At 42.7% G+C, this 24,114-nt stretch overlaps 1 protein-coding gene across 1 annotated transcript in view; it reads right to left on the bottom strand.

Annotated features, from left to right (window-relative positions):
• Positions 1 to 23,556, bottom strand: part of slc14a2 (solute carrier family 14 member 2) — a gene marked incomplete at both ends in the record, with an annotated part of 29,227 nt that extends 5,671 nt beyond the window's left edge. The window contains 2 exons of the mRNA XM_084457488.1: positions 232 to 436; positions 23,488 to 23,556. Coding sequence (XP_084313614.1) covers positions 232 to 436; positions 23,488 to 23,556 — 274 coding nt within the window. The remainder of the gene's footprint in view (positions 1 to 231; positions 437 to 23,487) is intronic.
• Positions 23,557 to 24,114: the final 558 nt, after the last annotated feature.

The following is a 24,114-nucleotide window of genomic DNA, read 5'->3' as shown; positions in this document are numbered from 1 at the left end:
GAGTTCTGCCATTGTTTGATATCTCTGTTTGTTCTGTCTGCTTTGTATCAGAACGCAAGGCTAGTTCCCGGTCTGTTTGTAAAAGGTAAAGGTAAAACTTCACATCCGTGTGAACATGACAGACAGAATGACAGAATTTCTGTTGATGAATTTATTGAGCCCTCAGGGGAAACTAGTGAGACCACATTCTGTGGTGTGAGTTATCCTCTGAGGTGTTAATATTCTTCTCACTCTTCATCCAATCGCCGAACACCTCCATGTCTCCCGAGAAGTAGGACACTCCGTGGAGGAAGCGTCCCCAGGCCCTCCGCAGCGGTGAGCGGGCGACAAGCTTCTCAGCCTCAGCCTTCTCTCCCTGGGCCTTGCTGGGCGCAGACCCCTCTTTTTCCTCGGGGACCGGGTTGGCCATCAGCGGCTGCAGCTCCTGTAGATCCGGCTGCGGAGATAGTATGGGGAGGGCAAAACTATGTGGTGAGCACCCTGCTGGCAAGCCAACATGAGATCGAGCAGAGGCAACCATTGTCCTCTGCCCTGGAGAAAGTTTAGGGTTAAGGTTTGTCGCTGGAAAAACTGTTCACAACTAATGTTCACAAGAAAGTACCGTAATTTGAATGGATAGGCCACAGTGGTTTTTATCAACATCTGCAGAGGGGTAAGTTTCCCCGAAAATGATAGATCAGATAGTTACAACTGTGTTTTATACACCCCTTAATGATCCATTTGTCACTGTAACAGTATGTAGATCTCATTACTCTGAACAGTTGAAGAGTCACAGTTGACCCTTCACAGGATGATGCGCTCACCAAGGTTAGAATAGTTTTGCTTTTTTTCATTAGTTTTTATTTTTATTTTTATATCATTTAAACTTTTTGTTTTCAATTTCAGTTTAGTTTTAATTAGTCTTTAAAGCAGGTTTGCTAGTTTTTTTAAAGTTTTTTTTTAAATGCTTTGTTTTAGTTTAGTTTTTATTAGTTTCAGTATTAGTTTTAGTTTTTTTCTTTCTGCGCTAGCCGTGTGAGACTATACTAATCTTGCGAGCTCACATTATTTCACTCCATGTAAAACAAACCATCTGATGTACGTCAGGTTACTTCTGCGCAGGGGCACAGCCAAAAAAAAATTGAGGATAGATTTCATATACTGTACACCCAAAATACTAGGTTTATGTATGAAATGAAAAAGACTAAAACTAAGGACATTTTCTCTATAATTTTAGTTTATTTTAGTTAGTTTGTAAACACACAATACAGTTTTAGTTAGTTAGCATTTTTTTTTTTAAAGCCTAGTTTTTATTTTTATTTCAGTTAACACATTTTTTTTCACTCCTAGTTTTTTTTTTTTTTTTAGCTAGATTTCGTTAACTATAATAACCTTGGTGCTCACTCAAGCACAATTCAAATCCAAGCCTTTTGCTGCGTCTGCTACTGTATGTTTGATCATTGTTAGTAATCAACTTCCCAGCCACATCTTGTCTGCTATAGTACTATCACAAATACAAATGATATCAATCACAGAGCAAGTTAGATTAGTGTTGTTTTGGATTAGGGTAACCGGTTACCATTAAATCAAATCAAACTTCACTAGTATAGCGCATTTCATACACAGAGGCAACATAATGCACTTTACAGAGAGCAATGGGGGGATGGACAGATCCTACCTCTACATTTTCTAGAGGGAAGCAAAAAAACTGTTCACCCGGGGGAATACTAGGGTTACATCACCATGTCAAGATGATTCGCTCATGATTAGTTCTACAACTCCCCAGTCAGCTGCTAAAAACCTCTGTTAACCCACGTTAATTCAGCCCAGCCCTGACTTACAGTACAGGGAGTGTTGGGGGAGTGTCCAGCTGAGGAGAGACTGTTGATACTGGAGATCTTCTCTGGGCTATCCTGGGGAGACCACATAACTTTATGAGCTACAACAACACAGCAGCCCTGACCACCTATTGCCTACACCAGAAAGTAAGAACCCTGATGCAAGTTGTTGCACCCAAAACACAAAATATCCATACAGTATGTATATCAGGAAATGTGTTTTATAGTAAAAGAAAGAAAGAAAGAAAGAAAGAAAGAAAGAAAGAAAGAAAGAAAGAAAGAAAGAAAGAAAGAAAGAAAGAAAGAAAGAAAATCTCCCAGACTTCTGCCAGGGTTGAGGCACCACTGCTCTGGATACAGAAGTAATAACATATGCTACAGTATATACTAAATGTCATAGTCTATATAACTATATATCTGTATAACTAGCCTATATAGCCTATGATACATAAACTATAGGCACTAACTGTGCTCCTCCTACAGAAGAGAGGGAGAAGTGTAGCATAGAGGTGGTGAGGAAGAGAGGAACGGGGAGATGAGGAGGAGAGGAGTAAAGGATGTGGGGGCCCTACCTGGGGATGGTGTGATCCAGGCATACAGGTGTCCCAGGGCGTTGACACAGGACTGTGTGTGACGGCTGTTCTGACACTGCGCTTCGGAGAGATCTGCTCACAGAGTTTATATCTACAGAAAGAGAATGCCTCCTCCTCCTTCTCTTCTCCTTCTCCTCCTCTTCCCCCTCCTCCTCTTCTCAATTGGAATTTATGCTCAGCAGTGATAAAGCTCACACATGCACACATGCACACACGCAAGTACGCACGTGCATGCACGCATGCATACACACACACATTCCAGTTCATACAGCTCTACGGAATGCTCGCTGAGTTCTCCTCAGGAGAGGGCATTTGGGAACTACAGAGCATAGTACAAAGTGCAGTGAAATGTTATTGCCGCCTCCTAAGTGTGCTTAGTAAGTAAAGTAAAAAGTAAAGTAAAAAGTGCAAAATATAAATAAAGTAAAAAGTGCAAAACAAATACAAAATATATACAAAAATTGAAGGAGCTGTCAAATATACTGTATACTGTACCATGATATAAATGGATGAATTGTAAACTTAGAATCTATACAGGGAAGTAAGATGACTGATGAATTGTACAGTTGAGTTAAATAATTAGATAAGTATAAGTACAATCTTGAGAGATCAGTATATCTCACCCCTGGGATTATTTATTCATAGCTACGGTATACTGTAGCATGTACATAACACACTCTGCCCCCCCCCCCCCGGTTATTTATTTATATCCATATAGCATGTACATAATTCATCCATTCATCCATCTGGTACCTTATCTTTTATCTTATATTGCATAGATGTATCATTTGATTGTGTAATTTGTAAATTGTGTATGTGTAAGTTAAATATCTGAATCTGAATCTGAGGGGAAACCAGGCCAGGTCCAGCCTGGCTTATGTGCGGCTAGCGGACCTACAGCGGGTCCTCGATGGACGAGTTGGCGGACCTCCGGCGGAATATAACACAAGGCTAGCGGACCTACAGCGGGATAGCAAAATAATAACAATATATATGTGTATTAGTGATTATTCATTAAAACAAGTATTTATCACGGACATCTTTTTATGCCTCCTCGCAGGTGTCTTTGTCTTTGTCGAGATCGTTGAGTTCCTCCCATCTGCTCCTCCTGCCCTCCTGCCCTCCGGGTGGGGCCTCTTTTTGGTTCAGTCAGGTGATGTGGAGGAGATCAGGTTCCGTGGAGGTCCGCAGAAGATTCATTCCTTGATGGAGATTCCATCATCTGAGGATTGGCTCAAAAGTCACTTTTTCCTTTTACTGGAACTCAGCACAGCGCAGGGATTACAGGTGTACAGGGTTCACATCCAATTCTTTCCGGTTCTTTCTTTTAATCAAAAAACATTTGCAATTTCCCTGTTCATAAGTTATTCTAAGTTTAATAAATATTAGTGCAGATAAATTTCTTGACCAGTGCGTTTCTTTAACTTACAATTTACAGTAATACTAAATTATCTAGTACATGTCAACTGTTTCTTTAATTAATATATTCGATAATTTTTAACACTTTTCCTTGTTAAAATGTAAAATGTAAATAATGATACAAACCCTACTTTTTTACCACTACTGAGGACCTTGGATGTGCGGGATGTCATCGTGTTTTTGTTCCTATGGAATCTCTCCCGTACTTCCATAAAAAGGGGAGAGGAGAGTGAAAGGAGGGAGGGGGAGGGATGGAAAGGCCAACAATAAACGTAGGAATAAACCCACAGGCTAGCAGAGGGTGTGGGTATGGTTTCCCAAAATCATCCCCACCGGGGCCTTGAACCCCGATCTGGTGTCCTTCTATATTTTGGTGTGCTGGGACTACTGCCTCTTGTGATGCCAACAGAGAAATGCAGGTCAACATTCAACGAAGTAAGGGAGGGAGGAAGTGACAACCTGACAAACGCTATCTATGGTGCGCTGGCTTACAGCCACGCACAAAAAGATATGCATATTCACATGTATACAGTATTCATAGAATGTAGATACTGTAGGTATATTCTAATGAGTAATCTGTTATAAATACGTATAAGGTGCTACTGTGCTGAGTTAAGTCTCAGGTGTGTGAGGGAGGGATCAGAGTGTTATTGGGGGGCCTCCTGTCAGGAGCAAAAAGCAAGACTTGGCAATGTCCTCATTCAGGAGGGTAGAAGCCCCTCCTGAGCCTCTCCTTTATTATTATTATTATTTTATTTAACCTTTATTTTACCAGGAATATTCCCATTGAGATTCAGAATCTCTTTTACAAGGGAGTCCTGGCCAAGACAGCAGCACAATAGTTTCACATTTAAATACACAAATGAAAACAAACATAAAACAATTTTAAAAAGTTGGCAATTCATCTCAATACATTATAATCACCAGCAGCGTTCAGTATGAGGACATGTGCATTCAATACTCAAAAAGTCCTTAATCCTAGTTTTAAAATGTTCCATACTTGGCAGGTAAATTCCTGGATGCGGTACCATCTCCCCGACCGCAACAGAGAGAGAGAGACCGTTATCCGCGAGGCTGTGATCCTTCAAGATTCTCCTCTCCTTGGTCTTGGAGGTGTGGGACTGCCCCCTCATGATACGTTCTGCTGACTATCACTTTCTGCAAGAACGTTCGGTTCTGCATGGTGCTGCTCCCATACCAGGTAGTGATGTTTCCAGCCAGGATGCTGTCAGTTGTGCATGTATAGAAAATCTGAAGTATCTGTGGAGACATTCTGAATTTCCTCAGACGTCTGAAGTGATACAGTCTCTGCTGTGACTTCCTCGCCATAGTGTCTATATGTTTATTGTCCATGTCAGGTGTTGTTATGGTGTTGAAAGCTGAACTATAATCAACTAGAAATGGTGCTCGGAGAGCACAGACCTCCGCCCACAAATGCATTTCGTGGCTCTGTGCGCGCACCCGTGAGTGCAAGCAGGACCTGTTTGGTATTGTTGCATTCGTTAGATCGCAAGCTTTATTCCAGTCCACCCCGTGTCTCTGTGACCTTTCCATGTTGAGATAAGGCCATTTCAATCCCCCCCATTGACAATGAATGGGGGGATTTTTCACTCCTGAGTCTAAGTCAGAAAAAAAGGAATGGAGGTGAATGGGCAGTTCAGTACACATGTACTGAGTGGCTCTCACCCCGCACCCCTCAGTCCAAACCCCGTGTCTCTAGCCCTCCTTCGAATGCACTACCACAAAATTCCCAGACGCATCACAGCACAGTCACAGCACCAGCACAGCAGTTATCAACAATCAAGCTGCGGCAAAATGCTTTTAACTTAACCATCTTTTTACTCACCGCGCAGTAGGCTATACTATCAAAGGCCAACCAATAGCTTGCTATTTAGCTAGCCAGCTTAATCTTTGCCACTTTGAGGTGGAAACGAATTTGACATGTAGACACTGTTGCTGTAGCTAACGTACTTGAAAAGGTCCACACGGGGACCTGGCTTTGCTCAAAGCTTTGTTTTAATGTGTGGATCCACCCCGTGATTCGGATCCGCTCTGAAATTTAATGGGTTCTAAATTGGCCCATGCTCCACCCTTCCACCGAGTCCCATGAAAATCGGTCTGGTAGTTTTTGCGTAATTCTGCTAATAAGCCAACCAACAAATAAACAAGCGCACTCCACCGAAAACATTACTTGTCAGCGCATGACTTGAGGGCTGTGAGTCCTTCACCTGAGGTTCTAGAACTTGCGAGTGATCTCTCTGCTTTTGTTGTGGTTGGAACTTGATTGCAGTGTAATTTGACTTCCACCCAATGGGGTGTGGGTGGATTCCTACCTGTCACAGACAGGTCACACAGAACTGACAGACCTGACACCTGTAGATGTCAGATGATTTACAGCTGCCCTATTTACAGTGAAGAGAATCTGAGCGATTCCAAGAGTGTCTGCCTGTCGCTTCTGGCATAGGCGGATTATGAGACAATTGGTTCCTAATATTTAACATTTGCTTAAAGTGAAAGTCAAAGTCAGCCTTATTTGTCACATACTATTGTACAATGAGTAATGAGATGTTCTTCCGTTAGCTCTTAGATTGTGCAATAGAAGGAAGTATGTCTATCTATGGAGTCTATATATATATATATATATATATATATTCACAAGTAACAGACTGCACAGTACTGTAGATATGTATATTCTACTAAGTATCTGCCTACTAATCTGTCTACTAATTAAGGAAAAAGTCCTTGACAGCCGGCCAATGTATGAATCAACTGCTAACATTTATACACAGGACCTACAAGTGCAGTGTCATCTGTGGAGTTGTTTCGATCACCAGTTCACGACGGTGTTGATCGTTAAAAAGTAGTTCCGCTTCTGTAGCAGGAGACTCTTCCTCTCCTGTGCAGTGCTACGGTCAACCTAAGAAATCCAGGGGCGCTACATCCTGATGCGTCATCCATTGTTTCTAAATGACGGACTGTAAGGTTGTGTTGTTGTCTTCTTTGTCAGTGAGTGAATAACTGGATAGGCAAATCTACAGGTGGTAAGGAGTCATTACATTTCTTTTGTTTGATTCTTGCAGCATCCATCGAAATCACCTTTTGTATGATGAGTGGATAATTGTCAATGAATGTGCGGTGGATGCTAGTGTAACCAAGTGAATCATCAAAGTAGCTGGTGAAACTCCCTCCTCAAAGGAGCACTGACAGTCCCTCCAAGAGGGACGTCCCTATTGGCGTAGCTGTCAGCGTGTTCACCTCACAAGCGGGAGAGCTTGTTGAACGTGGGTTTGAATCCCGCCCTGGGCATGCCCTTAACATGAGTCACACTGTTGAACACAACGCAGACGAGTAAGGGATAGCTACCTGTAGCCATAGCTAACTGAAACCTAGACCATTTAGCATGGTGACTGCACCCCAATGAGCCAAGATTGGTCTAAAACACATAATAATTACGTAATTTCTGGACATTCAGAAGACATCCTCAGAGGAGCCAGAATGAAAGTATTTTAAACATCTTTTCTGTACACTGTGTAGACGTCAATGAAGACATTAAGGCTACATCTTTTCTGGACGTCTGATTGACGTCAGTTTTCTACACTATTTTACACACTGACATTGGAATCCCAAATCAACCACATTTGCAGGGATGTCATGATACATTTAAACCTCAAAATGTATTTATTTACAATCTCAATGTATACAAACAATAGCATTGCTGTTCATTCAGCCAAATGAAAATAAAGTTATGCCTAAAATATTGGCATATTAAGAATAATAAACCAGATTCATTGAATTCATTCAAACAGAGGACCACTGGGAGTGATGTCTTTCCTGTTAACTGTGTTTTACCTCTGTAGGCAACAGCAATTAGAGTGAGCTCTATTTTCATACTCTACTTTCATTTTGTAAGTTAGTTGCCACTATTGTGGAGTGTTGATTGGGACATTATTTTCTGCATTTTTTGCAAATTCCATTCATTTCTCCAACAGGAATTTTGGACTGCAGACCCCACCGCTCTAGAGAATGTACAGTACGTGAGGCATGTTGGAGAGTGGGCGCCATACAGTATCAGAGAACCGCACATGCAACACAGTGACTTCGAAATTCGCATCCTCTAGTCTAGTCATGCTGCCTTCGAATGCACTACCACCAAATTCCCAGATGCATGTTCAAACAACTACTTCAAAACACAACTTCCTGAAATCATAATAATGTGTTAACTACCATTGCTGAAGCAATTGTCACAGCACCAGCACAGCAGTTGTCATCAATCAAGCTGCGGCACAATGCTTTTAACTTAACCAGCTTTTCACTCACCAGGCACTAGGATATGCTATCAAAGGCCAACCAATAACTTACTATTTAGCTAGCCAGCTCAATCTTTGCCATTTTGAGGTGGAAACAAAATGTTGCTGTAGCTAACGTACTTGAATAGGTCCGGTTTGAGGCTGGCTGCCACTGTCATGCCAAATAGTGTCTGGGCTGCTAAAATTTCCGGGGTAAGAAGTCTGATTATCTAATAACATTTTGTGGCTATTTTTTAAAATACATTTTATATTTATTTTTATGTTGTCTGGTGTCAAAAAATCCTGAAAAATCCTGTCCACGAACGCTAGCTACCAGTCTTGTCCACGAACTTTAGCCAGCTAGTTAGCTCCCAATGTTAGACTAGCTAACCAGCTCCCAAGTAGCTAACATTCATGGATGAGATTTTTCAATTCTATAGATGTATTTTTCATTCAAATGGCATTAGAAACGTTGATATTATGTTTAGCACTACTGATATACTGAATATTATGTTTAGCTGTCTTTCTCTAAATACCACTTTAATAGAGCTGCAGTTTTGTTTGCTCTTGTTAATGTACAGTACTGTTTGTGGTACCAGTTAAAAATATTTTGTATTTGACTATTTGTTTTAACAAAGAAGTTAGTGCCGTGATTGTTTCTAATAAGATACAGATTTTATGTTGGATGGACTGCTAGGGGCAGTGGAAACATTTTTGTGTCATTATGTGATTTCATTGAAACATTGTAAATGTTATTTATTGTAAATATTATTACTTGGACAGTATTGTTCAAAAATAAATTTAGCAAATTTTAGTTCAGAACTCTGACTCTTTGCCTTTTTTCATCAATGCAAATAAGTTATTTTACCTTTTGTATTTGCTCACATTTAAACATGGAACAGATGTCTACAGTACATTTGTATAGAATTAACTTGAAAAAATCAAATTAGATTTACAGACCTACTGTAACTTGGGTACCAGTAAGGACATAATGAAATTGATTTAAAGGTACATAATACCTTTAAATAATATTAGCATTAAGAAATCAAGTTGGAGTTACAGTTGAAAATCGGGTACCCTGGACAAGATTTATTTATTTAAACCTTTATTTAGACTCGAAAAATCTCTGAGGTTTCTCTCATTTCCAGAGATGATGAGTGAAATTGAAATTACTTTAACACTACACCATAAATTTATATTATAGTAACTGTCAATAATTTTTCTAAGATTCTTTTAAACAGTCTAATGTGAATGAGATATTTTGGTTCGATCTTGCTAGGTCTTCTTCCCGCGTAAAGAACCCAAAACAAAAAACATGCAGAAGAACAGATCGCTAACACTGTCTGTCCCTGGCAAAGACGGACAGGAGCACTTGCTTGGCCCTACTTTCTCCGCAGCTGCCCTTGGGGGAAGGACGTTGGGATGATTTCATTGGTGGATGCTCCAGCCATTTTGTGTGTGTGTGTGTGTGTTTAGTCATCTACACCGTGTGATGTGCATGTGTCTCACTGCGTGACAAATTAAGATGTTTGTTTTTATTGTTGTTTGTTGTACTACCCACTTCTGTACAAAAAAAAACATGCTACATAGGTCAGTTTTAGAACCCATAAAACTTTAGAGTGGATCCATTGGTTTGTTTGTTAGCAGGATTCTGCAAGAACTACCAGACTGATTTTCATGAAACTCTGTGGAGGGGTGTAGCATGGGCCAACTTGGAACCTTTTAAATATTGAAGCGGATCCAAATCACGGGGTGAGTCCACGTTCCAACCAAACATGCCATTCATGTTTTGGACTCACAGACTGGCATACAGCTCTCGACCTAAAAATGCAGCAATACCAAACATGTCCTGCTCACATGCACGTGTGTGGGCACTGAGCCACGGAATGCATTCATTGGCGGAAGTCTGTGCTCTCTGAGCACCATTTCTAGTTTTCATTATTATGACAATGGTTTCTTTCCTCATTGGCTGGCTTACGTCAACACAATTTATAAAAAGAGAACACTGAGTACACAGCACAGCTACTGTAATTGTCATCTTTTCTATCCTCACGCAGGATTGTCAGTACCACACCTTGACTGAGCAGATGTAGGATTATGAATACCGTACCCTGACAGCAGCTACGGATGGTTGCACTAAAATGCTTAAAGGTAACTATGCCAAACAATGTTTGCTTTTTTTTTTTTTTTTAGCTGTGTCAATAAAATGTCTTAACTCTTAAAATGTAAAACACCCTGTTACATGGAGCTTTCTGTTTTTATTTTATTTTATAATTCATTAACAAAATGTACATGTTCAATTGACAGCCCTAAAACAATATAATAAAGCAAACAAAAAAACAACCAACTCATGTGGTTTAATGATAACACACCCATCTACTCGATGGAAATTCCATTTGCAAGTCTTGGCAAGAGTCTGTAGGATGTTTGCCATTCAAAATTAATTTTGAATACAAATTACGGCTGGGCCATAATGTCCAGCCTGTCTGTTCTTCTCTTCATTCAGGATCCTGATACACTCTCTGAGTTGGTTTTCAGTATGTGGTACCTCTTCCCTGACCTGGGCAGAGAGAAGAGGCAGCTGTCTGGATGACTGGGATCCTTCTGGCCCTCGTTCTGCACCACCTTGTGTAGACGTAAAATTTAGTTTTGTTTGGCACCATTTGGTTAAAAACATGAATGAAGTGCGCTACAAAATGTGCAATGCTGTCTTAAAATTTAGCAGCAGCACTACTACAATGCATTACCACTTACGCAGTGAACATCCACAAGCCACATTTAGTTTCACTGTGACTACTTTTTGAAGTTAATGTCTAGTCAACAATAACGTTACTCTTATCTACAGCTCTAGCCATGTTTATTTTCTCTGTTACTGAAATGGATAACAGTTCAAATCCATAACTATCAAAATGGAATGGCTAGCTAAAGTTACCAGAATTAAGAAACTGCTGCTTGGCCTTTCAACTGTATTTGACAATGGGTGAGTGAAAATGTGTCTTTCTTACTCTCTCTCTCTCTCTCTCTAGGTCGTCCTCGGACGAGCGGCGCTTTCAGTCATCCCGATCCTCCATACATTTGGCTAGCTTGCCGAAACTTTCTGCTCCTGCATCCTTCTTAATTACGACCACGTAAGTTACCTGTTGTTCGATTTACAGTGCTGGGGAAGCTGACTAATCGGTCTCATCAGATTAGCGTGCAGGTAGACAGCCTGTGTTTGAATATGTGGCTGTATTTTTAATGTTTTTTTTTAATGGTTCATGGAATTAAATTGTTTATAGCCTATTTTAGCTTATTGGTTAAAAATAATAATAAAACTGAAGTTGTACAAAAATATGTTTTCAAAATAACCGATTAATGACGGTTGACTATCGGTTAGAAAAAATAGCCCAAATTCACAAATTCGCATCACAACCAGTCATGTGTGTACAGAGAGTGCAGCAATGGGGATTTTACTCCATCCAGGGGAATTCATTTGCGATGGTGCCCTGGTTACAAAGCATTCATACAGTATTTCAAAACCATTAGACTAAGAACTTCTCACATGACACATGCACGTCCTTGGTTCCTGAGCAACACACCTGCTGCATACAGTAACAACTTGTCAAGCAAATTGGGATACAGACGCACGTAGACAGAGTTCCTGCCTTTGGGAGATACTTGATGCACAAACCTGCAGTTATATTTAAGTTGCACCATAAAAGACTATTACAGAGATCAGAACGTGATCTGGCGAAAAAACAAAAAGAGCGCCATAGTTATATCTAGGCAAATGGATATAATTTGTCAGTGGCTTAGGTTTCACAAGGTGCTCATGTGGTACAGTAGGTTGACTGGAAGCTTTTCTGACTATACAGAAGGCCTACTGCACAAGTCACTTCAAGTCTTCAGCCGATGGTGGATAGACAGCGTCTTGGTGCTGTTGAGGTGTACTTAATACTTATGCAGGCAGTCTCTGTTTTGACCACGTCCCGGTTAGTTTGAAATAAATGCCATTTACTCATGTTTTGTGTACACATGACATTCTTGGTTTGGCACAAACCATGCCATCTGGTGAATTGTGTCACCATGACCCTCCCAAGGCAACTATAGTGGTGTAAACTCAGCTCGTATATCGAAAAAACAAAAATGCTTGGGGGTTTCTTGAAATAACACTCGGAGGGACATGAGCAGCCTGTTTTTTTGTTGTTGTTTTTTTGCCTTTTCACACCTTGCCTTTTAGCCCCGCCAAAGAATTTGAAGTCCACCATTTTAGATTGTATAATACAGTCTTCTGTAGCTGTTTCCCTGCAGTACTGTAGATCCGGTGGGCAGATATGTTCACAGTGGCTAAACGTTAATCCACTTTGAAACAACATTAAATGATACTGCCTGCATTCTTACAAGTCACACTGAACCTTATGCACAGCATGAGATTTAGACCAATACTGTTGAACACAAGAAGGGGGTAGTAGAGATTGCTCATAAACCGCTTACTGCTTACTTCACCACCTGGGTGTGATTTCTTTTTTTTCTTTTTATTACATGTCTGGGCTGATATTAAACCAGGCTCCTTGCTTACTCTGGCTTTTCAAATTACTTAATTAACATGGCATAGCCAATGAGAGGGGACAATCCGAGTACTGACAAAATTGAGAGGAGAGTAGAAGACTATTGGCTTAATATCACACAGTTAAGTCAAAAAACAGTCTGAAACAAAACAGTCTGAAACAAAGGCATACTTTTAAATTTGGGATTTTTTAGGGGGCAAACCAGGCTTGCCCTGGCGTATGGGAGGAAATGTCACTGATGTATTAACACATGCTGAAGGTAAGATGTTAACCAGGCTAACCGCTATGCTAAATGCTAACACTGAGGAAAACAAAATGAAAAGTGTGCAGGCTAAACATAGCTGGGGACACACAGATGCAAATGCTAATGCTGGTCACTAACACTAACATGGTAATACTACCAGGCTACACAGTAACAGCTTAAATGATAACAGCCAAAGAACCAAAATCCCAGTTCACACTTCAAAATCACAGTTCACACTCATAAAAGAAACCTAAAAACATTTGCTTATGTACGCACACAAATATTTTTACAAATATTGTAAAGTGCTTTGAGTGCCGCTAAGGTGGAAAAGCGCTATATAAGTGCAGTCCATTTACCATTTATATTTGACATTTCCAACTTGTGGTCTGCACCACATGAATAAAGGTCCAAGGATATACTGTAGAGCACACAAGTCCTGAATCTGGGCTTTTTTTAGTGCCACACCCAAATGTTCGGTGCAGATTTGCATCTCTTGAATGGCCAGCTAAGCCTTGACATTGTCTGGAGGTTCAGGAAGACCGATGAGTCGGACTGATGTAGGTCCTGTCCTTCACTTGGTCAGCTATCCTGACTTTCCCTTCCACTCCAGGGAACCCTATCTACTGTCCCAACTTGCCAGAAGGCTCTTGGAGACTGACGATCCACGGTCAACACAACGCTCACGACTGTGAGGTCCTCTCTTGTCACTATACTATTTCTGTCAGGCTTGAAGGGCAGGAAGTTAGTGACGGATAAAGTGGTGCTAAAATCGGTCTGCATGGCTGTCTCCCCATCTCTCTCGGGTTGAGGAGCTCAGATTCTGGGTGAGTCTGGTGGCCCCATCGGGAGACAATAGGGGGTGATTGGGTCCAGATCTGTATAAAAGGGCTTCAGATTCAAGATTCACTTGACTTCGATTTGCAGTCTTCAGCACGTTGCCGGCGACCATTTGTGCACCAGTGGTGGAGCGCAGGACCCCCTTGATGGATCCCTTACCCACAATCCACTAAAGTGGGAAGTTTTGGCGGAAGAGATTGAAGCGGAAGCTTATCTGCTGGGTTGGAGGCCTGGAAATGCCTATTGGAGCTCTGAGTTGTCACCCTTGTAGTAATTCCCCTGGTCTGACAATATCTCATAGGGCTTTCCTCTTTAGGTTATAAACCTGTGAAATACCGTCAGGAAGGAGCCAGCATCCATACATCAGTCCACTCCTCCATTTAAAAGTAACTTTTGAATTGAATTGAAACCTTTATTTATTCAGGGGTGACAGTTGAGATCAAGCTCTCTTTTTCAATGTTGCCCTGATTACAATAATAAATAAGAAAAACACAGATTAGGGACATGGTACAACAAAACACATACAAACACAAAAAGAAGTCACAAGATCCAAGAATAAAAACAAGATGTACATATAGTTGACCTGGAGTGCACCTTCTACCAAAGCCTTGAACCTCTCCAGAGAGACAAGTTGGTCCTCTAGTCCTGCAGCCTATTGCACCTCTCACATGTATAAAAACTAAAAGCAGACTTTTCTGCATTGGTGGTACACCGAGGTACACTTAACCTTTTCACCTAACGTCTCTCCTGTAGAAACCTCCACCCTTCCTGTCCAACACGCCAAGGCAGTATAACCAGGCCTGTGAATCACTCGTTTTTAAACTTTATCGTAAACACACATACTGACATAAGCATAGTAACACACACACGCACACACACACACACACACACCTGTTGGCAGGCAGATGTCAGAATACTCAACACCTGAGGCTGTTTGTTCCGTGACTCGTTTAGTCATTAAACATAATTAGCGTTGACAGTGTACTTGACAGTGTTCTAATGACAAGTGCCATCTATAAAAGTCATAACTGACAAAGGAGGAAGAGGAGGATAAACATGTCAGATGCTTGTCTCAAGAAGGGTGGTTCCAGCTGGTGGGACTTCGAGACAGGTGTCAGCAGGTGTTCTAGTTAGAATTTCTGGTAGGATGCCAGGGTGATATGGCCTCGTCACCCACACACACACCATCAGAGGATTTACGTTAGCTCAGGGGAGCAGCTTTATCTGGAGTAGGCTGCCTCCTAGGTGTGGGTGGTACAGCTCTACCTAAATACATTTTTTCTTTGGGCAAATGCTGAAATGAGGGTACATCATTACTGACATGTCATGAGAAATTAATGTGCTACAGTACAGGCACCAGGAAATCTTGCATAGGTGTCTGTGCCGGCTGGGCAGATCTAAATCCTAACTCTAACCCTAATACTGGAGCATCTCCTACCCAAATCACTTTGCTTCATCGTTCTGTTTCTTAAGCTTCAATTAGTATTGTCATTAGTTTACTGCTGTAAACAGTTAAATAGATGAATGATATTTTGTGCTGCCTGTTTTTCCCCCAGTCATTGGCTTTGTGATTCTCAGCACCAAGAAACCAATCAATACTATTACTGTAGTGGATAACAAAAAGAATAAGCAATGCAAAACAGAAATTCAAGGGTAAATATTATAGCTGCTGCGCAGCACTGGATCAGGGCCGGGCGTTTTGAGGAGGAAGAGGAAGGAGACGACAAATGACAAATACATGAGGGTCTCTGCCCAGACCCTAATTATTTAAAACTTCTTAAATTAATTTTAAAAAAAATCTTTAAAATCAGTAGGCATTAGCATGTTTATTCTCTCATTCAGGGCTGAACTCACAACCAGACACCAAGGGAAGGTCATGTTCTTGTTGAGCCAAGTAAGAAGCTAACAGTTTGGCCTTCGCTTGATCTTCTAAGTTGTACAAAAGAACGTTCTCAAACAAACTTAAATCACATGAGGCATGTGGCAGTCTTCATGTATGTATGTATGATCTCTTTGAGTGACAAACTAGCTGGGGTTTGAAATGTTTTTCGGCTTGTCTTCCTAATTGCAGAGCACCTGGGGCTGTGCTCAATGTGGCCAAACAATTAATTTGGCCGGATGTAGTCCTAGGCGGTGACTGGGTGCGGTTGCCAACAGTGACGTCTCTGATTGGTGGAGCTCGCGCTGTTGCAATAGTTTGAGGGGGATGGGAAGAGGACAGAATTAAAAATACTGTCAAATTGTATTTGAGATAATGCTGAAAAATGTCACTACATCTACCAGGTCAGTGAAATGTATTTTTTTCATGAACATTGGAGATTTTGCTGTGAATATGAGGGGAGCATGGCTTCAGATAGCTCCAACTAAAAAAAAAAAGGATAAATGTCACAGCTTTTTCACACCGTAGGAATCCTGGATAAACATTTTAGTAGGCCTACATACTGTGATGGGAATGAGTTGTAGGCCTCTGGCCTGAGCATGGATTCACTGAATTGGTTGGATTGAACACAGGTGGGACTGATTAGCAGACAAGGCTGGTAAGATGAAGAGATGCAAACAAGATGAACAGTAACACTACCTGCTACAAATTAAGAACAGACTGGCCTGGTCTAGTTTGAAGCTATACTAAGCTTTTCTTAACTAGAGGGTGACAAACTTTTTAAAAATACAACAAAAACTATAGTGGGATACTCCCCTAAGGACAAACTGTGCATAAAGGCCAATAACTAAGCTAAACAAAACTATTGAGAAGTGTGCATGAGGTAGAATGAGGAAGAGGAGACAAATCTACATGAGTCTTGTCAGAGCTAGACAAGAACTGCCTTTAAGATCATGTCACACAGCACAATGAGTATGCATTCACGTTTTTATTCTCCGTCCTCCTGGGCATGAACTAACAAAGTGACATCAAGGGCAAGTCTACCACGAGGGGTAAAAAACTAAACCAAAGACTAACCAATGAAATCAAGGTACACACTCAACAAGTGGACAACAAAAGACAAACTTACAAGATCGCACAGGAAACACCAGGGACAATTCACAGCTACAGCAAATAATGAATAGACAAAGAACTGGACTGAGGAAGCTATATGAAGGCTATACTGTATATTCACAGACTAACAAGACAGGTGGAAACCAATTAAACAATCAGTGGCACGGGTGTCCTCTCAATCAGAGTCAATTTAGCCAGTCGTATTCAGGGTCCACTATTGGGGTGGGATGCCAACAACAACGTCTCTGATTGGTGGAGACATTGCTGTTGCACTATAGGATTGTGGGTAGTGTATTTTTTCCTGCATGAACAGTAGTAGTTTGAGGGGACAAAATGAGGACAGACTGTCAAAAAATTATTTTTTGAGATGTCACACTACATCTATCATGTCATGAAAATTTTGTCTTTTTTCATGAACATTGGAGATTTATTGAGCGAGTATTTGCAGTAACTGCATACAGTAGCCTACTGTTTACAGTTAAACATGTTGATGCACTGTGGGCTCAATTTTTGATATTTCAAAAATCTGTGAAGATCGTTTGTGGAGAGTAGTGTAAATTGTCAATTTACCATAAAATGTGGGAGGAGTAGGTTTTGATAGGTTTTACAGTTTTTGAGAAAAACAGTGATGGACTTAATAATTCCTGCCAGTTTAAAGCATATGGAAGTTTCTGCTCACTTGGGCCTACATTTTGGTGGTGGTTGCAAAGCGATTTATTATGATTTTTATTTTTTATTTTTTTTAAGTTAAACTAAAACTAAACTTTAGACGGTCGCTGTAGCGCCACCATCAGGACTATTGCCCTACAATGCCAGTTCAGGACTTCTGGCATAGGACCGGACCTATGTGCAAAGTTTGGTGATTTTTCCTGCATGGGAAGTCAGACTACCTAGGAAGAAGAAGATTCAGAATATTGGGAAATACAAGAAGAGAGACGACAGCTGAGGCTGCCGGCCCCTAATAACCAATCCTTCAGCTGTTCGTATCTGAGGAGGAGTAATGCTGACCTCCAGTGGACAAACACGGAAATACATGGCTTCTCCATGAGCTCCTCCCAGCCTCTAAACCTAACCTAGTAAGTCCAACCCAGCATTATACTAACAGCTCCATGCCCCAGCCTAGATGAAGGCCCTAGCTCAGGCCATCCACAGAATCATGAATGTGTGCATTTGTGCATGTGAGCGTGTGAGTGTGTGTTTGTCGAGGGTCCTGCCAGAGTCTATGGAACCTGATACTTGATGACTGTCCATAACAAGAATGTGAGTTTCCTTCTCTTGAAGCGTCTGGCCTATCGCCCAGCCACATCTCCGTCTGTGTGTGTCTGTGTGTGTGTGTGTGTGTGTGTGTGTGTGTGTGTGCGTGTGCATGTGCATGTGTGTGTGAGAGAGTGAGAGACACATGAGGGGGGGAAGGGAGGGGGGGGGGGTTGGATACCGTTTCTCTTCTTCAACATTTAATAAACTGGACTTCCCAGAAACACTAACAAGGTCCAGCCGTGTGTGTGTGTGTGTGTGTGTGTGTGTGTGCATGTGCGTGTGTAGTGTGTGTGTGCGTGCGTGCATGCATGCATGTGTGTGTGTGTGTGTGTGTGTGTGTGTGTGTGTGTGTGTGCGCGTGCGTGTGTGTGCGTAGTGTGTGCATGTGTGTGCATGTGTGTGTGTCTTTGAGAAAGCAGGTATGAAGAAGGAGCACAAAGCCTCACTTGTTCACTGTGTCACTTTATACTCATTACACCCTTCACATGTTTATTCTGCAACCTTTCTCTTTCTCTGTCCCTCTCTCCCTTGTGCTCTTTCTCCCTTTCTCTCCCTCAATCTCTCTCTCTGTCTTTTTCTCTTTCTCTTCCACTCCTCTGTGTTCATGTTGGTATTGACTGAGATGGGCAGCAGAATGAGACTTCCCTTTGAAGAGAAGGAGGTGCAGGAGAGGAGAAGAGAGGTGTAGGAGAGGAGGAGAAGAGATGGAGAAGGGGAAGTAGAGGAGAAGAGAGGTGAGGGAGAGGCGGAGGAGTGGAGGAGAAGAGATGGAGAAGAGATGAAGAGGGGGAGGAGATGAGAAGAAGGGTGGATGAGAGGGGGAGAAGAAAGGGAGAAGAGATGGAGGTGGGGGAGGAGAGGAGAGGTGGAGAGGAGGGGGAGGAGAGGAGAAGAGAAGAGGGATGTAGGAGACGGAGAGAAGAGATGGAGGAGGGGAAGCAGAATGGGGGCAGGGATGGAGGAGAGAGACTAACCCAGACAGACATAAAGACACACACACACACACTCACACACACGCACACATACACAAACACACACATACACACACACACAAATACAGAGGAAAAAAAGAGGAAAGAGAGAGAAAGACAGACAGTAATTGGGTCTATGATGGCTTCCAGCTGCCTGGAACTTTGCCAACCCAATTCTTTGAGACAGGGAACACTGCATGCCATAACACACACACACACACACAGAGACACACACACACACACACACACACACACACACACGCTTAGGCAGTAATAGTGAAAACATACGCTAGTAATAATAACACATACAGCTGTCCAACGTGAAAAATTCTCTTAGTGATTGGAGTAATGGCTGTCTTGGACCCTGCAGAATCAAACCTTGGTCAACATATTGACTCCAAGACTGAGCTAAAGCCTACATTATTGGGGAAAAGGGTTCCTCGGTTGTCCATGTCGGAGTATCTTCTGGAAACCCTTTAAGATCCCTTTATGGTTCTTTGTAAAGCCTTTTTTGGTGAAAAGCCTGACTAGCTGGAACCAATAAAGGTTCTCAATTGAGTTCTCCCACAGGGCAAACAGTAGAACCCTTTACAGTTTTAGATGGCATATATTTTCTTTTTACAGTATAACTGGTCAGTAGCTACCAGAGGTGACTGTAGATCACTGATGAAGCTGGAAGCTGGAACTGATGTTAGGGGATTCTTCAAATAAGTGTTGTTTAGTAGAGTTGAGTTGAGTGTTGTTTTTAATTCATATCATTTTACCGCAAGTTTCAGTATAGTTTAGCTCAGTTTAGCTTAGTTTAGTTTATCTGATTCTGTCCTGTTTGTGTCTGAATCTCCTCCAATTAGAATGTAGTGCTGTTCCTAAAATGGCCGCCCAGGGGCAGGTTAGAACAGGGGTCCCATTATTAACGCTACACCTTTGATTAATCTGAGCAAATCTGTTCCACATCCCCTGGCAGACAGCTTAGGGGCAGAGGCAGGGACCCCAACACAAACACACACACATACACACACACACACACACACACACTTCAGTCGTTGAGCGCTGACACACACACACACACACACGCACACACACACACACACACACACACACACACACACACACACACACACTTCAGTCGTTGAGCGCTGACACACTCCAGATGTTGTCAGTTCTGTTCCAAATGAAAGCGGGGCAGCTCGCCAACAACCTGAACCACTCTCCCCATCAAATGATATGTTTACAATAATGCTGCTCTGGGGCTCTGGAGACACACACACACACACACACACACACACACATACACACACACAGGGACACACAAGCACACACGCAGACACACTGGGGTGCATTTTCTCAAAGAGGGGTATAAGTGACCCACTGGAAACCTGATATAAAACAAATAAAAACAACTGGAAACCCAGACATAAAACAAATAACAACAACGGAAAGAGAACTGAAAAACAGATGAGATGTAGATGAGAAAAAGAAAGGACACTGAGCTGAAAAGAGTAATAGATAGATTAGCATTGCCATTTTAGGAACTGTTCCTGTATTCTTTGTGAGAAAGGGTAGGCAATAGAGAGAGAGAGGGGGGGGGGGCAGAGAAAGAGAGAGAGAGAGGGAGCAAGAGAGGGAGGGAGACAGACTAAAACACTGGAAATGGAAAAATAGTCTACTTATGTAACCCCCCTCTCTCTCTCTTTTCCTCTCTGCCTCTACCCCTCTCTCTCCCTCCCTCTCTCTCTCTCTCTCTCTCTCTCTCTCTCTCTCTCTCTCTCTCTCTCTCTCTCAGAGCTGCACACAGAAATGATAACACTCAGGTTTCCACACAGAGGTGTAACAGAGGTCACACCTACCACTACCCCTCTCCCCTCCCCTGCTCTCTTTCCCCCTTCCTCTCCTTTCCTCTCCCCTCCTTTCCTCTCCTCTCTCCCCACCTCTCCTCTCCTGTGATTGTGTGTGTGCATGGGTGTTTCTGTGTGAGTGTGTCTATGTGTGTGCTGTAGCATTGGGCCTATGGGCCAGGTTGAGATCTTAGGGAGTACAGTATACTGTAGTTATAGTATGATGTCAGCATTAGTATAGCTGTAGTATGCTATCAGGAGTGTAGTATAGTTGCAGTATGATACTAGAAATGGTGCTGTGAATGCACTTTGTGGCTCTGTGCGCACGCATGTGCATGCGAGCAGGACATGTTTGGTATTGCTGCATTCGTTAGGTGGAGAGCTATGCCAGTCCAAACCCAGTGTCTCCGTGACCCTCCTACTTTGAAATATGGCCATGGCCATTTCAAGTCCAAAAAAGGAATGGAGGTGAATGGGCGGCCGTGTTTGGGCGGTTCTGTGGCATCCTCCTCGGGTCGGATCTACTCCAAAATGTAATGTGTTCTAAGTTGGCCCATGCTACACCCCTCCACCAAGTTTCATGAAAATCAGTCTGGTAGTTTTTGCGTAATCCAGCTAACAAATAAAACAACCAACCAGCAAACCAACCAACCAACACAAGTCACTAAAACATTACCTCTTGCACAGCTAACCCACTAAATTATGGAGTGAATCACTGGGGGGATCCACAATTTAAAACAAAACTTAGAACGAAGCCAGCTTCCTGTGTGGGGGGGCACTAGAGACACAGGGTTTGGGTGTGCTGCCCATTTACCTCCATAAATTTTTTGTGACTTGGGCTCAAGAGCGAAAAATCCCCCCCATTCATTGTCAATTTGTGGGGGGACTGAAGCGGCCATATCTTGATGTGGGAAGGTCACAGAGACACAGGGTTTGGACGGGCATAATGCTCTCAACCTAACGAATGCAGCAATACTAAACATGTCTTGCTTGCATGCATTTGTGCACGCACATGCCAAAACAAAACTTTGAGTGAAGCCAGCACTCCATGTGGGGGCGCTAGAGACACGGGTGTGGAGGGAGAGAGCGCGGAGTGCACACTTTTCCTGCTCACACACTTGCGCGCACACAGCCACGGAATACATTCATAGGCAGAGGTTAGTGCTCTTCAAGCAACATTTCTAGTTGTAGTATGATATTAGGAGTACAGTATAGTTGTAGTATGATGTCTGCAGTAGTATAGCCATATGATATCAGGTGTAGTATAATTGCAGTATGATATCTGGAGTGTACCATAGTGTAGTTGTATAGTTGATGATGTATGAGTTGTACAGCTTAGTGTGGAGCCTTGAAACGCCTTGCCTCTCCTGGAACATTTGGAACAGATTATCTCCATGGCGCTGGTAGAGAGAGAGAGAGAGAGAGAGAGAGAAAAAGAGAGAGAAACAGAAAGAGAGAGAGAGAGAGAGAGAAAGAGAGAGAGAAAGAAAGAAAGAGAGAGAGAGAGAGAGAGAGAGAAGAGAGTGAGAAGGAGGGAGGGTTGAGGAAAGAGAGAGGAATGGAGGGTGTGAGGTGGGCAATGGGCAGAAGACATTTTGGAATAAAAGGGTTTGAGCACTGGGGAGAGAGAGAGAGAGAGAGAGAGAGTCCTTTTATTTTTCATCATCTGAGCTAATTCCACATTCCACATCATATTATCAAAACTACCAGACATGACCAATACTACCACACATTATTAAAACTACCAGACATGACCAAAACTACCAGACATGACCAAAACTACCAGACATGACCAAAACTACCAGACATGACCCACACTACCAGACATGACCAAAACTACCAGACATGACCAAAACTACCAGACATGACCAAAACTACCAGACATGACCAAAACTACCAGACATGACCAAAACTACCAGACATTATTAAAACTACCAGACATGACCCACACTACCAGACATTATTAAAACTACCAGACATGACCCACACTACCAGACATTACCCAAACTAACAGACAAACCAAAGCCTTGTAAGTTGTGAACATACAGTGGAGTTCAGTACATGTGCCATCAGGTAGCGGATGGGCAATTACAAATTACATCTGTTACAAATTACACAAATGACATTAACAGCCTAAGAACTGAGTGGATCAGTGTGTGTGTGTGTGTGTGTGTGTGTGTGTGTGTGTGTGTGTGCGCATGTGTCTGAGTGTCTGTATAGCAACAGTAACAACCAGCAAACACTGACGCACTTTACTATCTCTGTCAGTGACAGACTGTCACATACACATACACAAACACAGACGCACGCACGCACACACATAGACACACACACACACACACACACACATACACACGCACACACGCACACACAGACACACACAGACACACACACACACATACACACACACACACACACACACATACAGAAGTGAGAGCACAGCTCTGCTCAGTGATGCTCCATTCCACATCAAACTGCCATGAGTCGCACTGTCACCGTGGCAACAGTGGCCATCACTATGCAGAGTTGAGCAGACTCCAGATATGGAAAGGTACAGTATCAGATATGGAAAGGTACAGTATCAGATATGGAAAGGAATCGGTCTCTAGCACAGTATGGCTGCAGCTGGAGTCTGGGTCTCTAAGAGAGACTAGGCTGGGGCTGGACCTGGGTCCTTAGTCTGGCGGACTGGGGCCTTAGGCTGGACCTTGGACTGTGCCTCTCTGAGGTTGGGTGGCTGCAGGCCGTCATTCCGCATCTCACCACCAGAGAGCATCTGTCTCTTGACAGAGAAGAGGCAAGACAGAGAAGGGGGTGGGACAGACAAAGAGAGAGAAGGGAGGGAGAGAGAGAGAGAGAGAGAGAGAGAGAGAGAGAGAGAGAGCGTCCTTGCTCATCGTTCCGACCTCACTGATAGCTCTCATCACAAGAGACATCACTCAGCAGCAGTGGAGAGATGGAGGCAGGGATGGAGGGAGATATGGGCAGTGGAGAGATGGAGGCAGGGATGGAGGGAGATATGGGCAGCGGAGAGATGGAGGCAGGGATGGAAGGAGATATGGGCAGCGGAGAGATGGAGGCAGGGATGGAAGGAGATATGGGCAGCGGAGAGATGGAGGCAGGGATGGAGGGAGATATGGGCAGTGGAGATATGGAGGCAGGGATGGAGGGAGATATGGGCAGCGGAGAGATGGAGGCAGGGATGGAAGGAGATATGGGCAGCGGAGAGATGGAGGCAGGGATGGAGGGAGATATGGGCAGTGGAGAGATGGAGGCAGGGATGGAGGGAGATATGGGCAGTGGAGAGATGGAGGCA

This window comes from Borostomias antarcticus (genome assembly GCF_949987555.1).
Source record: "Borostomias antarcticus genome assembly, chromosome: 23".
Lineage (NCBI taxonomy): Eukaryota > Metazoa > Chordata > Actinopteri > Stomiiformes > Stomiidae > Borostomias > Borostomias antarcticus.
This window is presented reverse-complemented; position numbering and strand designations above follow the sequence as displayed.